Raw genomic sequence first — 18,094 nt, 5'->3', positions numbered from 1 at the left:
CGTCCGGTGTGAAAGGGCCTTAAAATTAATTTCAAGCATTTAAGTACTGGTCCATTTCTAAACATATACACTACCGCAACCTCACCTTGTGTTTCTTAGGATTTCTTATCCAGAACAATACAAGTGGTGCTGCCTTAGAATTTCACCATCTTCACATTAGAGCACACTAAGCCTAGAAATGCTGTCTAGGCAGCTCACTAACTTGTGGAAGTGTGCTATTATTAGGAGTACTTTAGAGTACTTAAACTAAAAAAAAAAAACAATAGCAGTTCTCAAATCTTAGAATTGGGAAAATACTTACAACACTGGTAGTAAATACACTTTATAATGCTGCTGTACTGTAGGTGATAATGTGAATTGCTTTAGGAATTGTACTCACAGGATTTCTCTTCTTCTTGTCTTTTTTTGCGCTGGGCTTGCGGTTGCTCACAAAGTAGTGGAGCGTTCCGTACTCAATTAGAGCGGCGAAAACAAAGATGAAGCACACAGATACGAAGAGGTCCATAGCTGTGACGTACGACACTTTGGGTAAGGACTTCCGGGCAATGGTACTCAAAGTGGTCATGGTAAGCACAGTTGTGATTCCTGGGGAACAAAGTAATATGGATTACTGAGGTTACATCTGTGATATTTATCTTGTAGTTTGGCTTTTAATTCCCACTGGGCAATTCAACCACTCATTTAAGAGACAACGTAAAACAAATTATTACAAATGATGTTTTTTTCTGAAAACAAGACAAGACCAGGTGAATGCATAAATACTGCATATCTACTATTTGATTAATTCATTATTAAATACAAAAAAAAAAAAAAATATTTTGAATGTTCATGAGTGTGAATTTTAATTGAATTGGTCATATGTTCATTTGAATTGTATTCTTCATATAGCTCCTTTTTTGAAGAGATTTTGCAGTAAATTAGAGCATTATGGGTAAATTAAGTGTTATGTATTATTAACTACACTTACAGAAGATATAGGATATTCAGAACGTATTCAGACACCTTCACATTGAACGTTGCAGCCCTTAATGGGAAAAATGCTTTATTAATTCTACACAATCTACAGTGTGCAAATGACTGACTTCTACTGTGGACTTCAGGATGAGAAAACAAGATGTAGAGGGGTTTTATAAAGCAGCTTACTTGCAACATGAATCTTTACTTGTAAATATGAAGATACATGACTGGTGATTTTAAATTATAGTTTTGAAACCATTGAAATCATCGGAGCAGCTTAAGTAAACATGCTAGAAAACCTTGCTCATTCTAGGACGTGCTTTTATAGCACAATCGGAGCAAAACAAAAAATACATACAGTGCCTGCAAATCTCCAAGCCTTTTAAGGGATGACAAGCAATAGCAAGCTCATCTGAAGCTGACTCCAATGGCTCAAAAGGAGGATTTGTAAAAGCCTCCAACACCACAGATATATCCCAATGCTTACCAGGCAGAAAATTATCAACTGTCTCGCACCACGCATAAAACAAGATATCATGGAATGTCTTCCCAAACACAGACTAGTAATGGACACATGCTCAGCAGCAATAGCTGCCACTTAAGTGCACCTGTAGAAATGAGATCCTGTAGAAAAGTCAGCACTGAACCTACAGGCCAGTGAACCTGATCACCTGAACCTATAGACGGTTTCATCGGGCGCACGCGCGTTGCCGTGGTTACACAGCTCGTGGATAGTATGGCGCACTACTCAGTAGAATTTTTTTTGACGTACTATTCTTGGACAACATGATATAAATATTAACGATCAAGCAGAGAGCGTGTGTGCGACTAACCAAAAAGCCTTGAATGCTTCATAAATATTCAGTCTGACTGCATACGAGAGCAGCGTCTAATGTAATTTAGACTGTATGTCTAATGTAATTTACTTGTTATTTATTTTGCTTGTTATCAGAAATAATCGACTATAGAGGTAACTTATAACTTATGCGATCACCGTGATCATCATTCAATCAGGACACGGCTCGTGTACATTTGTTCACATCAAGTGGTCTCTGTATCTGGATAACTGATCGGATTTATGTTTCTCGAAAAATATTTAAATTAGTTTTGTAATAGGTCTTTATCACGGAGTGTAAAACAACTTTCAGTTTATCCTCTATTAATGGCAGTGCCCATAGAGCACGGGATTTTTGTGATGTATTCATATACAATCAATTAAAGGGGTACTTTATATACAAGTTTAAGTTTCCCAACATTAATCTTATATTATGAAACAAAGAAACATGTAATTCCGACGCATTGCATGATTGAAAGGCGAGCACGCAAGCCTTCTGTAAACGAAGCATTCTGGTGCACTCTGACAAGAAAGTAAAGGGAAAAGACATTTGATTTTAAAAAAAGTACACTATAGCACTGGGCATTGACACAAATTTCCCAATTTGATTTGATATTGATTAACATGGGGCCTATCAGGTACAGTACATAGCAAATTGTAAGTACTGTACAATGTGTGTGTGTATGTGTGTTGGGGGGGGGGGGGGGGGGTGCGGGGGGGGGTAAAATAAAAGGTACAATAAAATGAAAGATGATAACGCATGAGAAAGATAACGCAGCATCTGTTGTTATTGATTTGCAGACATCTACCGGAAGTTAAGTTTGGACCACAAAAGTGCGCATGCGCGGTAACGTTTGTTTATGTTGTTGCCGTTGAAACCATCTATAGGCCCAGTGGTGCTGGAGGAGTCAGAGAAAACCAAGGAAATGCTACGTTTGAGACTCTGAATGTCTGCCAAATCAGGCCCACAACCTGAGAATGAAGAAAAAAGTATTTTGATGCCTAACACAAACTTCTGGGTGTTTAAATTCAAGCTCATCCTAAAGCTTGGCACATACTCTGCAGGAACAAATAAATGTATTCGTTTTCTTGAGGTGGCAAGAACAAAGTTTGTTCTGGCCAGGACATTCCATACTTCACGAGAAAAGCAGGTGCAGAACATTTCCGTTTCTCCACATTAACCCCGCTCACTTTAAGTTTCTGACCAATCACACAATAGTTCTCGGACACCCACAAGAAAAAAGTTCTGCTCAGATGATGTGTTGTCAACAAGCTGCGAGGACTCCCAAAATAGGGCTGTAAGAACAAAATGGCGTTAGCCCTGGGAGCGAGAACTTTTTTCTCTTTTCTTGCAGAGTATGTAATGGCCTTAAGTCCTGATGCCGGACCATCAAATTCTGTGATTGTGCTAAAATCAGCAAATTATCAAGGTCATTTAAAGTGTTGTCGAGTGAAGTCAGCAACGGGAGAGTGAGTTTAGGAGCCGAGCGGTAAGAAAGTGGGTCTACTGTCTGATAACAAACTGTTTCCTCTTTCAGTAACAGACGGGGAGAGAGGATGTAAGCTGACTACCTATTTAGGATGGGAAAAAATAGACAAGCCTGACGTGGAAAAATTAACACTGAAACTGTGATTTTGGTGTGCTATGCAAGTTATTCTTTGTGTCTGTAAATAAAGCAAATGAAAATGATCTCGTCTACTTCTACTTCCCAAATCTCCAATCTTGCTAAACACACACAACCTGGGGCCTCAACGGGGCAAGAGCCGCATCCATACATTTTGTAAACATCTGAGGAGTTAAGGCCAGGCCAAAAAAAGAAACTGAAACTGGTAAGCCCCAATAGCAAACCATAGAAACTCCCAGTGTCTCTGAACGATCTGAAAGTGGAAGTAATCATCCTTATCCTTCAGAACGATTCTGACAAACCAATCCATTCTGAAACTGAACACCCCGAGCGTGAAATTCATAGGACGCAAATCCAGAATAGGAGGCAGACCTTCTATCGTTTTCGTAATGTAGTCAAGTCACTTTTATTTATATAGCACTTTTCCCCAACTAAGCAAGCCAAAGGCCACGCCACCAAATAATTTGAGAGAGGTGACTGAGAGACGTCAACCTGTGGAGTCACCATGTCAGGGGGAAATAACCTCCTGGGACAAGGTCAGACAGAGAGAGCATCTGCATCTCTGACCAGGACTGACCATCAGCTGGCCTGGGCCTCAGGTTAACATGTTTGCAGGGATGCGTACACACTGGCACACGAGTCCAGGGGGCCCAATCTCTCTGAAAGATCGCATAAGCTCCAGCATCTCTCTTCTGCCTCTCCACGGGTCACTGCAGAGAACTGGAGCAGAAATTACTTGAAGGAGTTGCAGGCTCTCAAGCTCTGCGTGGGTTTAAGATACCGAAAAGTTGCTGACTGCTGCTTCGCAGTCTGGAACTTATTGACGAAAGCAGAAACAGTCTCACCAAAAAGCATCGCAAGCCTCTGAACTCTGACATAAATCCTCATATACAAACTTAAATCTTTATCAGGAGAGAGTGAGAGTAAAAGAGAGAAACTCAACTGGACAGCTCTCCATAGCTACGGTGGTTAGCCGATCTCTCTTCTTTCCAGAGAAAGAGAAATGAGAATGAAGCATTACTGTCATCCTAAAACTTTAGTAGTGCGGAAAATTAGACAAGCTGCTAAGTATCGAATGAACATTTTGAAAACCCAACACTTTGCTTGAGAGCTTTCGAAACAGCATTGTGCTAACCCTGAGGAGATTACCAAGGAGAATAATCCATTTGAAGTGGATCGCTAAACACAATGAACCCTTATTCAACAACTTACACAAGCAGATAAACGGTCTTCCTGAAGTAGAGATTAGAAGATCAGCGCTGACATTTTTTGCATCAGTTTTGGTATCAGTTTACATAATTTTTTTTTGTGCATATAAACCTAGTACTATGAATCATACTGTGACTACCCTAGATTGTAGACTGTTTGAAATAAACACTTTGAGGTAAACTATGCGATCAGAAATATTGTTTCAATGTCCTGATCTGGATTTATTGTGCATAATTATTCTGCTGTGTAATAAAGCGGCCAACAATAGAGTATAATTGTCGGGGTAGGTTAAAGTAAGGCATGAGCATCGAGGATCTTTTCCAAAGGTACAAACTAGATCCATGAAGCATAGGAGCAACAGGTAACCAAACCATAAATCCACAACATGAAGAGACAACAAACAACTCAAACTGAGAGATATATACTGTATACACAGACTAAATGATAGGTGAAACAATGAGCAGGTGAGGGTAATCAATGAACAAATGAGTAACCACAGCAATAAATGCAAGATGAGATGGTGGTTTCGAGTCTTTTGCTGTCTGTGATCTGTTTGTTTGTTTTTATCTTTGTTTGCACAGCAAGTTATCTCTCTTTGCGTTTACTGTATGAGCACTATTTCCTTTGCATTTAGCTGGCGGACAAAATTAATACATTCCTCCATTCATCTCAGCAAGCAATAGCCATCATTTCACCATCTTGGTTAACTATAGACCCGATATAGTCCGGCTAGGAGTAACCCACTTCTAGCCAAAATAACCCTCGAATTTGGTTATATGTGGGTTTTGTCAAAATAACTTATGAGATGTATGATATTCCATCATGTAAGCAAAGTCAACAGTGATTACAAGGTGTTTTGTTTCATTTCTTTGACATGTTCATGTTCTTGATGACTAGTCTATTCTTGGGCTACGGTTTGACATCTATTACATTTTCACTAACAGCCCAAATTTTATTTCCGCCTAAATGTCAGGGCTGTGCTTGGACGGCTATTAGACTTGACTTAGGCAAAATTGCATGCACATCTGCGGATATGTGTGGCCTTCCAGGTTGTTTTCATCACCGAAGGAAATGCAACAGTAGAAGAGGCAAGCGAGGAGGTGTGTTGGTAAAAGAGAAGAGTGTGTTGGGTCTTCACTAGTCTGGCTGGGCATTTGGTCTGGATAGAGGTGGATATCTATAAACTTTGGCGCCTCTTACAACGTGCCATCGTAATGTAAGGTTCTTTTACTGGTTTTCATTGTTCCAGCCCCTTGGGAGGTGGCATCTGTTCACAAAGTAATGCGACTGCAATTTAAAAAGAGGGGGGTCAACCCTGATAATCTTCCTCCTCTGGAGCATGTGCTGTTTTTATCCAAGCAAAATGAGGTTTCGACTTGCGCTAGCATGAAAATGGCTCTCTTAAATAAAAGGTCCATCCCTAATAAGATGTTTAATTGATGATCTTATCTCTTCGCATTATCTAGATTTTCTTTTTTTATAATTGAGACATGACTTAATGTATGTGATTTGGGCTGTCTTGGGGGGTGCAGGTTTTTTATCAGTTGATAAATTTGTTAGTTTTGAGGTGTAAGCATTTAAAGTAGACTTGACTAAGGCTGGCCACACACTTGAAGATTATACGCCTGATTTGCACCCTCAATCGATCGGGGGGTATGGCCCGATTCAAGACTTGTCGCAAACAACTTTTTGTCCAAAAATCCTCAATTACGATAATTTTACTGTTCCTGATCTCGTCAGATCCCGCACAATCCCAAATTGTAAATATCAAACATGTTTGATATTTCGGACTCTTGATTGGTCTGCCTCTGACGTGATACCCGCAATAACCAATGAGAATGAGCAAGCTTCACCAACCGGATGTGGCGTGCTTCTATATCTGTTATTTGGCAGCAACAAACAAGCCACGAAAGTGGAGTATTGAGAAAGAAGATCACCCATATTATTTTTTTTCTCCAGGTTCTCACATCAGGAGAACCAGCTGATGACGTCGATCGTCCTCCATTCGTTTCTCTTCAAGGTCACGATTGATCTCGCAAGTCTCCGTGATGAGCCTTTGGTGCAAGGATTCTTTCAACCTAACTCAATCTGTAGTGGGTTCTACGCACAAGGAATAGCAGACACTGGATCTGGTATTGTCTTCGGGTGTCCTGGTGTGTGAGTTGGCTATAGAAAATATTGGGCTCTCAGATCTTTAGATCGAAACTGCCAAATGATTTGTTCTTGTCGATAGGTACAGTTTTGACCTGTGGGGTTAAGGATCTATTCTTGTCCTCATTTAGTTTTCTTTATGTATGCTCCCTCTGGGTTACATTGTTTAATAAACAAGGAGTACTGTTTCATTGTTATGCTGATGATACTCAAATCTTTTTTTTTTTTTTTTTTACAATATATTTATTACATTTTCAGTTCACAAATTACATCCGATTACACAATGAATAACAATCATGTAAGACACAGCGAACATTTTCACCCTGTTCTCCCTCCCATCACCCCATCCCAGACGGAAAAAAAACAAAAACAAACAAGAAAAGAAAAAAAGAAAAAAAGAAAAAAGGGGGGTGGATTTTAAAGATGATTAAATCAGGTAGAGATTGTTTCATAGGTCTATGTGAGGATCATTACTCCCTCAAAGCTTCTTCTTGTAACAAGTTACCAACATTAACATTGTGCCTTAAGAAGTTAGTAAAGGGTCTCCAGACATCTTCAAAAGCTTTTTGTTTATTTCTGACAATGTATGTTATTTTTTCTATTGACATATTTGATGACATTTCTTTGATCCACATTCCAATTCTTGGCTCGTTGATGTTTTTCCAATTAAGAGCAATTATACGTTTAGCTTGTAAGATACACATATCTACAAATCGGACCTCTTTGCTCTGTAGGTGGGGGCTGATAGGATCTATACCCAGGATAAAAATCTTAGGATCCAGTGGAAGTTTCTTTAATAGAATTTGGTCAATCATATCAATAATACCCTGCCAAAAGTGTTTCACTTTCACACATTCCCATATACAGTGGTACAATGTACCTCTTGCCTCACTGCACTTTATGCAAGTATCAGGGATGTTATCATTGAACTTGTGCAACTTAACAGGAGTTATGTATGTACGCATCAGCCATTTGAACTGTATGAGTTTCAAGCTACTGTTGACTGTTTGCATCTGAGCCTTCTTACATGCCTCATTCCAATCTTCGCGAGATATTTCCTCATCTATATCTTCTTTCCATAATCTTAGTTTTGATTCTGAGGATTCATCAGACCCAGACACAAACAAGTCATTCAAAGATGAAATCAAACCTTTATCATAGCAGTGTCCTATAATTACTGCCTCTAATGGGGAAATGTCAGGAATATCTAATGAATGATTCTGAGATGAATATATAAAGCTTCTAAGCTGAAGATATTTGAAAAAGTGGGTCTTTGGTATGTCATATTTGGTTGATATTAATGCAAAGGACATAAATACTTCATCTTTATCATACATATCTTGCACTTTCCTTAATCCCTTTTCAGCCCACATCCGAAATCCGGCATCACATTTCCCTGGTTTAAAATTAACATTACCCCAAATAGGACTAAAACGTGACCAGGAGGGGTTTAATTTCAAATATTTACATGAATCAAACCAAATATTGATCATATTCAATACAATAGGGTTATCTGTGGTTTTTTTCAGGTATTTGTGGTTTGCTGAATAAAGGTATAAGTGCAATGGTAATCTTGGTGTAATAGAACAAGATTCCAAATCCATCCAAGCAGGGATACTTTCAGATGAAAAATAAAACATGATTGTACGCAGCTGAGCTGCCCAATAATACCACTGGATGTTTGGACATCCAAGGCCTCCCCGGTCAAATGGTAGGTATAATAAAGATAGACGTAATCTGGGACGTTTATTTTGCCAAATAAAGTTGGTAAACAATTTCTTAATTCTTGTGAACAAGTATGAGGGAGGGGGTAGGGGGATATTCTGGAACAAGTAGAGAAATTTAGGGAGAATATTCATTTTTAGAATATTTATTCTGCCGATCATTGAGATGGGTAAAGATGTCCAACGTACTACTAATGAGGTAGTAGTTTCCAGAATTGGGTCATAATTTATCTGAGCAATCTTATTAACCTCAGGGACAATTTTTATTCCCAGATATGTAAAATTATCTGTTGGGTTGAAGGTAGAAGCATAATCCTGACTATTTTTCCTTTCTGATTCGTTAAGTAACATTATAGATGATTTTGAGTGGTTAACTTTATATCCAGATATTTTTCCAAAAGTTTCGATGAGTTCTAGAAGTGCTGGGATAGAAATACTCAATTTTTTCAGGAGCAAAATTACGTCATCTGCAAATAGTGCTATTTTATGTTCCAGGTGACCTTCTTGGATTCCATAAATGTTACTATGCATCCTCACCGCTATGGCGAAAGGTTCTATTGCAAGGATAAATAATAAAGGTGATAGAGGACTTCCTTGCGGGCAACTCCTAGAGATGTTAAAAGGTTTGGAGACCAGGTTATTGGTCAAAACTTCTGCAGTGAGCCCAGTACAGAGCAATCTAACCCATTTACAAAATGTATCCCCAAAGCCAAAGCGTGTGAGCACCTCAAATAGGTAGCACCATTCGACGCGGTCAAAGGCCTTCTCTGCATCAAGAGAGAGTAAAGCCGTGTCTTCCGCATCTCTCTGGTTATGTAAAATATTGAGCACTCTTCTGACATTATGAAAGCCCTGTCTACCTTTAATAAATCCCTTTTGGTCCTCTCCCACCACCTGAGGAAGCAGGCCTTCCAATCTTCTTGCAAGAACTTTGCATAGTATTTTGGTATCTGAGTTTAAAAGGCTGATTGGACGCATGTTTTCACATTTCGTATTTGGTTTTCCCGGTTTTGGGAGTAAAGTTATTAGGGCATTCCTCATGGATGGGGGGAGAAGACCATTCCTGAAAGACTCCTGGAACATCTCCAAAAGGGGTGAGATCAATTTAGACTGACATTTGTTATAAATATCTATAGGTATACCATCTGGGCCGGCTGCTTTTCCAGCCTGCATACAGCTAATTGCTTCTGCGATTTCTACTTTTGTTAATTCTCCATCTAAAGCTCTGCTTTCATTTTCTGAAATTCTAGGAATATGAAGGTCATTTAGGAATTGTGTCTGCTTATCGTGACTGGAAGTACCCTCAGAACTATACAGTTTCTCATAAAATACCCTAAAGGCCTCATTAATTTCTGTAGGGTCTACTATAGTTCTACCATTTGGATCTTCAATACAGTTAATAGCTCTTTCTGTTTGTTGTTGTTTAATGCGCCATGCTAAAAGTTTCCCAGGTTTTTCTCCCTGGTCATAGTAGGATTGTTTTAGTCTCATTAAATGAATAGCTGCTTTGTTAGCTGACAATTCATTGTACTGTGATCTAAGTAGGAGTAATTGTGCATGTGCATCTATTGAATTAGGTTTGTTATTGTAGAGATCTATTTCAAGTTTTTTTATTTTCTTATCTAGTGTTTTTATTTCCAATTGTGTACTCTTTTTTTTTGAGCTGGTAAAGCTAATTATTTGACCCCTAATAAATGCCTTAAATGCTTCCCATCTTATGCTAGCAGATGTTTGAGAAGTATTACATACAAAATACATGTAAATTTGTTTATCTAAGAAATCTATAAATGTGGGGTCTGTAAGCCATCCTGGTTGAAGGCGCCATTTCTGGGGATCACTCACTAATTTAGTATCTGTATAAATAAGTGATATAGCTGCATGGTCTGATATTACTATACTACTATACTGACATTCATCCATTTTTGGAACAAGTTGAGCTGAAACTAAAAAATAGTCTATACGTGAGTGAGTTTTATAAGTGCTGGAATAACAGGAGTATTCTACTACATTGGGTTTACCCTGTCTCCATATATCCAACAGATTTAATTATTTTATAAAATAGTTTATTGTCTTCCTCGATCTAGTGTGAGTATTATCGCAACCTGATGATCTATCTCTTACTGGATCTAACGTACAATTAAAGTCGCCAGCTATTATGTATTGGCCAGGGAGATTGGAGACAGTCAGAAACAGATTATTATAGAATTTGGGGTCATCTTCATTTGGGCCATACACATTAATCAGATTTATATTTTCAAATAATAGCATACCCTGAATTATGATGTATCTACCAGCAGGGTCCTTAATTATATTTTTGATTTGTAGTGGAACAGATTTATGAATTAATATCATTACCCCTCTAGCATGGGTGGTATAGGGAGCAGACAACACCTGACCCTGCCATCTTTTTCTTTTTTTAGAAATATCCCCACTCATTAGATGTGTTTCTTGCAAGAAAACTATTTTTGATTGCAAGAATTTTATCCTGTTCATCACTTGTTTAACCTTTGTGATTTTGTTTAAACCCCTACAATTCCAAGAAGTAAATTTCACCTTCAAATTACTAGACATTAGTTATATAATATAACCTTAAGATTCGTTTTGATAAAGAACATTGATGGAAACACCCCTGTGTATGAAAAAAAAAAAAAAAAAAAAAACATAATAAAAACCGCACACCTTATACCAACCGCTTATTTCCGAGATGTGTATACGCAATGCAAAGAGCCGTCTGCCTCTCGTTTTTAGCTATTCCTTTCTCTTTAGCCCTCTGTTATTACCGAATACTAACCAACCAATAATCTTTCATTGTTATAATGAACTATGCAACATTTGTAACCATAACCATTAAAGAGTTATTTGAATTTAAACGTTTGAGCACATAACAACCCATGTCTGAAGGGTGGACAAAACATATATAAAACATAAAATAGTATAACTATTAGTCATTATGTGCGTAATGGGTCGAACGTCCATTGTGAGTGTCATTTAAATTGTCCAGAATAAAAACAAAAATATGAATCATGGCCATGTATTTCCCTTCCTCCCAAGTCTGTATTTAAGTGTTTGTAATCAAAGAAAAAAAATAGTACAGACATGTGTCATAGAAAACGAGACATGAATCTAGCGGAAAATGGTAACGTTAAGCAAAAAGACTTGTCACATTCTCTTGTGTGAAAATTGTATAAAAAGAATTAACCAATATTGCCATTACATCTTCCTGATGAGGTAGCCTCTTCCATCTATAGGTTCCCTTTGATCATTCAAAGAGACTGGACAAATTTGTCTACTTCAGCCGGAGTTTGGAAAGTGTAAGATCTCTCCCCATGTGTCAGCAGGAGTCGTGCTGGAAAGATGATTCTGTGCTTATGAATCCCCTTGTCTCGCAGCTTCCTTCGCACGTCATCGTAATCGCGCTGCAACTTGTGTATCCCAGCTGAGAGGTCTGGATGGAAGCGGACTTGTTCATTGTTGTGTAGAGAACATTCCCTTTAATTCTGACTGCCTTTAATACTCGCTCCTTGTCTTTGAAGTTTAAGAACTTCATAATCAGCGTCCTCGGGCGTGCCATGCGCGAGTCGTTATTCGTAAGTGTGCCGATTCGGTGAGCCCGCTCAATTACCAATGTTTCCCGCGATTCCATTTCTAAAGCCTCTGGTATCCATTTCTCCAGAAAAGTAACCGTGTCTAGGCCCTCTGCTTTCTCCGGTAGTCCCACCAATCTCACGTTGTTCCGCCGGCTTCTGCATTCCAGATCTTCCACTTTGTTTGAAAGAGATTTAATGGTGCTTTCCAATGTGTTCACTTTGGATATCAGCCCATTCACGTTGTCTTCAGCATCAGAGATCCGTTGTTCTGCGTGCGCTATGCGCCCCGTGCATTCCTGTATCTCCTTTCTAACCTCCGTAATTGCTGTTTGCACACCATCAATTTTCTTATAAAGGCCACTTTTCAAGGACATTATGGCTTTCATGATATCCTGATTGTTGTTTTCGCCCGAAGTTACCACTTCTTCACCATCTCCTTCGTCAATGACGTCTTCCACAGATGCCATGGCTTCGCTAATTTCTTCACCCTCGAAGTGTTCGTCTTCGTTTCGGGCTTTCTTCTTGTCTTTTTTTCCACCTTTACGTGACATTTTAACTCACTGTGCTCTTATATACGTGTTGCTTGACTTTGAATAAAATTCTGGCTGGTATTGTAGGATTAATTACGTTCTAGCAGTAGAGCTAAAAAGTTGCGACCTCTTAGCACCTCGGCATAACCGGAAGTCCTCGATACTCAAATCTGTGTGCCATTTAAGCACAACCATGGTTTAAATTCTTGTCAATATTAAAGCATGGATGTCCCTAAACCTCTTAAATCTCAATGAGACTAAGAGTGTTTGGGCCTCCAGCTGTCTCTGGCAGCATTAATCAAGTGTTGGGTAGCTTGACCTCTTATATTAAGCCCTCTGTTAAAAATGTGTGTTGTCTTTGATTCTGCTTTGAAATTTGATAAGCATATAAATGCAGTGGTTAAATCTAATTTCGTTCCATTAAGACTCCTAGCCAAGGTTAAGAGGTTTTTTTTAAATCTTTTTCAGAGTTCAAGAGAGTAATACATGCCTTTATTTCATCACGGCTAGACTACTGCAATTCAATTTATCAACCAATCCTACATGAATCATTTACAAACAATCTAAAATGCAGCTGCTAGACAAAAAAGTTGACAAAACCAAACCAATTCAATCAGGCAAATCAATTCAATGAAGCTGATCATCAACTTTATCTGTCAACTCAGGCTTTGATCCTGAGTTCATGGAGCCTGTGCATGTAAAAGTAGGACATCAGTAGCGAATAGCCAATCACATGCCTTGAAACGTAGAGAAACTGCAATTCACTTCTCGTGAGAGAATCAGCTAAATTAATTTCTCTCTTCTGCCGAAGATTAAGAGATTGAAGAATATGAAGCAGGGTAATGGCTCTTTTTAATTTTATTTTCCTCTGAACCACTATATGGCACAAAGATGATTCTGTGCTAATTTGATCTAATATTTGATGCTTTTTAAAATAGATTTGAGAAGCAAATGAGAATCGCTAAAATGACTGAATATATTTTGAGACAAAGGTCTTCTTAATGATTTTCAGTTTTGTTCAGGGAAAATGTTAGCAACAGTTTTTCAATAACGGAAGAATATATAAAAGTATGATATTTGGGGTAAAAGGCATCGCTGCTGTCGGGGCTAAAGGCACAATATTTAACATGATAATAAACAGTGGCTGACTTTTCCATTTGTTGACATGACATGGTTAGATTCAGATGGAAAATATCATGTATCAAATTGGGTGTCCACCTTAGAGATAACCACCATATTTATAATGAAACCATCATGATATTAATCATATAATATAATAAAATATAATTTATTGTTACTTCTGTAAATCTACATTAAATTATTATGGGATTATGGGAAAAAATTTATTCTTTTATTTATTTACTTTGCTAAAGTGATTGTTTTGATAAAGTATTAACTTAGACATTATTAAACACATATTACTTTAGTTAAAGTATTTGTGTCTTTGGCCCTTGCCACCTCATATATTTATATGATTTTTAAACAAAACAAACCACTTTTATGATTTATTTTCACACAAAATCTTTTGCAAAAAGCACTTTTTCTTAATATGTGCCTTTAGCCCCGTTGTGCCCTACATACATGCATTTACACAGAAAGAAGAACATATCTTTCTATTCCAGTGCAATTAAAACTAAAATTGCTCATGTGTAATGGTTTAGAGGTATAATAATTATATAAATGATATATAAATCATATCAAATAATCACTCGCTATAGTCAGACTATTTTGTCTTTAAAAAGCTTTTACTATGTATTGACCTTTAATTTGAAGCAAGATAAACTGGGGTAGTGACTTTATTGCGTCAGACATGTGTCACTTTGCTCACAGCTGATTGGTCCAGATTCGGTTTGAGACCTCTTATGGTGTGTGCACACCAAATGTGAATTTAATTATTTGCGGCAGTAGATTGCATACAAATATGGAAGGCCAACAGGGTCAAAACGTGTGAAACTGATGTGTTTACACGCAATTATAGGACCATGGAGATTTAGCACCACCTACTGGTGTAGCGCTCTTGCTAAAACACACAGAACCAACAGATTAGGCTTGTAAATAACAGTTTTTAATACTCTTATGGCCTTCCATATACAAAGTCAATGCAAAGACAAGAAAAGATGCAAATTCGCACCAGGCGATGCAAATGACGTGAAGTGGGCGACGCGGTTGCGAACGCATGATATTCGCCTCAATCACGTTCAACTTGCACCGAAAATTCCCAAGGTTATCAAACTGGGTACTCGCCATCCTCAAGTAGAGCTGGAAGCGGCTGTCATCCAGGCGCAGTCAACCCAGACATCTCGGCCTTGGGCTTTCTGGTGTATTTGGGACTTCCACAACAAATACAGAGCAGCAATAGTTATCTCCAACATGTTTGATGATGTTTGATAGATGAAAAAATGATGATGTGCGTGAAAACACTCCTCATTACGCATTGTTTTTATTCCAGCGAGTGACGCGAGTTATCCCGCGAGTAAACTAGAGCGAGTAACGTGATTCAAATATTTGCTCTGCTTTTGGCCAGCCTGGCTAAACCCAATTAGATATAAAAGGGTCTTGAAAAGCAGATTCAGATTTTTATATTATGTTTTTTGAGGTTAGTTTATAAAGTTTGTAAAGTTCAGTATTTGTAAAAATGATTTTTACATAATCATTATCACTCTCTGTGGAAAAGATCTTGCAGAAACAGAACTGTGACTGGCTAATTTCATACAATCCCTCCTTTACAGCATGTCATGTGTTTTGATACTCGAGATGGTAATCGGTGATAGAGCTGTTTGAGCTCGAGTCAGATTAAGGCAGAAGAAATTGAAACAACCAGGTATGTACTTTATTAGCAACACTCAAACAATGAAATGCTTGGTGCCTTAATAGCGTTAAATGCTGGTTTGATGTTTGTTACAAACACACTGTAACACAGTGTCTACACCAGATGTGAGCGATAAAAGACAACAGAACCCATTATAATTGGTAATGCTGTCTACACCGGATGCGGCACGACACAACACGAGAAACCGCTGACAGTAAACTGATGTCTTGTTCTATTGCTGACGACCTCCATGAACTCGTGTTACTTCTGACATGAAGGACAAATGGATCTGGAACGTTTGCTTTTGTTGTGTCCAGTGTATACACTGGGAGATTAAAAATAACTGTACTTACCAGCGTTGCCCCCGAGGACAAAATGCTTGCCACTGCCAGAGATGGGCAAACATACACAACAAATTTTTAAAAATATAATCATAAAATGCCTCAGTTGAAATACAATTTTTAATAAATATAATTAAAATTATAAAATGTATTTAAAATTATTTAAATACAGTATTTTGTATTTTGAAAATACACAAAATACATGTGAAATTGGCCATTCAGTGAAGTACAGTTGTGGTCAGAATTATTGGCACCCCTAGTAAATATGAGCAAAGGATCAGAGTCCATTCCTCCATACAGAAGCTCTCCAGATCCTTCAGTTCCCTTTCAGTCGGTCACGTTCGACGTACGTCGGAACTGACCGACGAATTGGGATCTGTTTTCAGAGACCGACCTACTTCGAGTAATTAAAAACGAGCCAATAAACATTGGCATGCGATCACGCATTCCACACACCGCCTCGCGTTGCGGGTATAAATAAGGAAGTGGAAGTGCCGCATACCGCTTTCAACTTCGGAGCCGAGCATTTCAGCATTTCCTGGTGTTCCTACGAAGAGTTTTCTGAACGAGCGAGAAGAAAAGGTCTTACCTGTTCCGGTTCCAGTGTCGGTGTGACGGTGCCTTGCAGCGGTGGTCGCGAGCTCCGGAAAAGACAAACAGCTGTTTCCACAGCTCGCTGGGCGTTTTTTCCTTGAGTGCTCACAGCAGGCTTGCACCTTTGAACTGCTGTGAGCCGCGGCCATTTCCCCTGTGTGCCTCGGCACTGACGGAGCGGTTTTCTTTCTCTTCTCTCACTAAAAGAGCAACACGGTTTGACCCTGCGTCTTTTTCAAGATGTCATTCAAACCGTGTGTTTCTGGATGCCGTCGGTTTCTGTCCCCAGTTGACGGACACGATCGCTGTCTCTCGTGTTTGGGCGTTCAGCACGCAGAGGCGGCTTTCGTGGATGACTCATGTTCGCACTGCGCGAACATGACCATCGCAGTGCTACGGTCTAGGCTCCAATACCTCAAAAGGGGTGGAGTCCCATTGCGCATCCCCCGATCTAGTGGTCCTCCCGCTGCAAAGGGTTGCGAGCACACTCAACAAGGAGTGTTGCTTCTTCCTGGGCGTTGGCTCAAGGTGCCTCGCTGACAGATATATGTAGAGCTGCGGGCTGGGCGACACCTAACACGTTCGCTAGATTTTATAGCCTCCGTGTAGAGCCGGTATCTTCCCGCATTCTCGCCCCCAGTGGCCAGCAGCGCTAAGTGCCCATTCTAAGTGTCGGCTTGCATTCGCCACTCCCGCCCTCTGGGCCGGATACGTGCGTCTATTTTGCTCCAGTCGTGTTCCCCGAAATTTGGCTAACCCTGTGAGTTCCTCCGTCACCCCTTCGGTGTCAGACGTGGCGGCCGTCTGATGCCAGGCCTGCACCCGTATGCTTGTGGAACGTGTGTGTAGACTGGGTTCCATATGTTGCGGTCCCCTCTAGGCTACCCCATATGTGTATTTCCACGGTTCCAGCTACCCTACTCGGCTAGCCCCGTGTCTTTCCCTCGACAGAGCTTCCTCTGTCGTCTCTGGCTGTGTTCTTCCCCCCCTGGAACCAGGTTGGGTCCACTCCAGAGACTGCCATTTGTTGCACTACCCTGTTAGGTTAGTCCTTATGTGTATTCCACCTCTCCTTCCAATGAAGGATGTGGTCCGCAGCGTACCATCTCCCGAGACGGGCACGCTTTCCCAGCGTTATCCAATAGTCACGCTGAGTGGGTCTTGCAGGAACAGCAGTGACTGTCCTTCCCTGCCCGGAGCCCTGACTCCCACTCTAACATAGGAGTGGTCCAGCGAGCTCAGGCAGGACGCTCGAAGGGCCAGCCTCCTGGCGTGTTGGTAGGGATCCCAATTCGTCGGTCAGTTCCGACGTACGTCGAACGTGACCGACTGAAAGGGAACGTCTCGGTTACGTATGTAACCCTCGTTCCCTGAAGGAGGGAACGGAGACGTACGTCCCGTCGCCAGGTGCTGTGCTTCAGCTGAAGGCCCGAGCCACTTATCTCGGCTCCTCAGTTGAAAACGGTATGCGGCACTTCCACTTCCTTATTTATACCCGCAACGCGGGGCGGTGCGTGGAATGTGTGATCGCATGCCAATGTTTATTGGCTCGTTTTTAATTACTCGAAGTAGGTCGGTCTCTGAAAACAGATCCCAATTCGTCGGTCAGTTCCGACGTACGTCTCCGTTCCCTCCTTCAGGGAACGAGGGTTACATACGTAACCGAGACGATTCCCAGCTCTTCTCTTCAGTTCATCCCTCATTTTATATAGGGTTCATGTCAGGGAACTGG

General features: G+C 40.0%; 1 protein-coding gene across 3 annotated transcripts in view; it reads right to left on the bottom strand.

The window, feature by feature from the left end:
* gabrg2 (gamma-aminobutyric acid type A receptor subunit gamma2) overlaps positions 1-18,094 on the bottom strand; it is a 153,008-nt gene that overhangs the window by 13,801 nt on the left and 121,113 nt on the right. For all 3 annotated transcript variants that reach the window (XM_079834426.1, XM_079834427.1, XM_079834425.1), the window contains exon 8: positions 380-585. In XM_079834426.1, coding sequence (XP_079690552.1) covers positions 380-585 — 206 coding nt within the window. The remainder of the gene's footprint in view (positions 1-379; positions 586-18,094) is intronic.

Source organism: Gobio gobio, assembly GCF_949357685.1.
Source record: "Gobio gobio genome assembly, chromosome: 14".
Taxonomy (NCBI): Eukaryota; Metazoa; Chordata; class Actinopteri; order Cypriniformes; family Gobionidae; genus Gobio; species Gobio gobio.
This window is presented reverse-complemented; position numbering and strand designations above follow the sequence as displayed.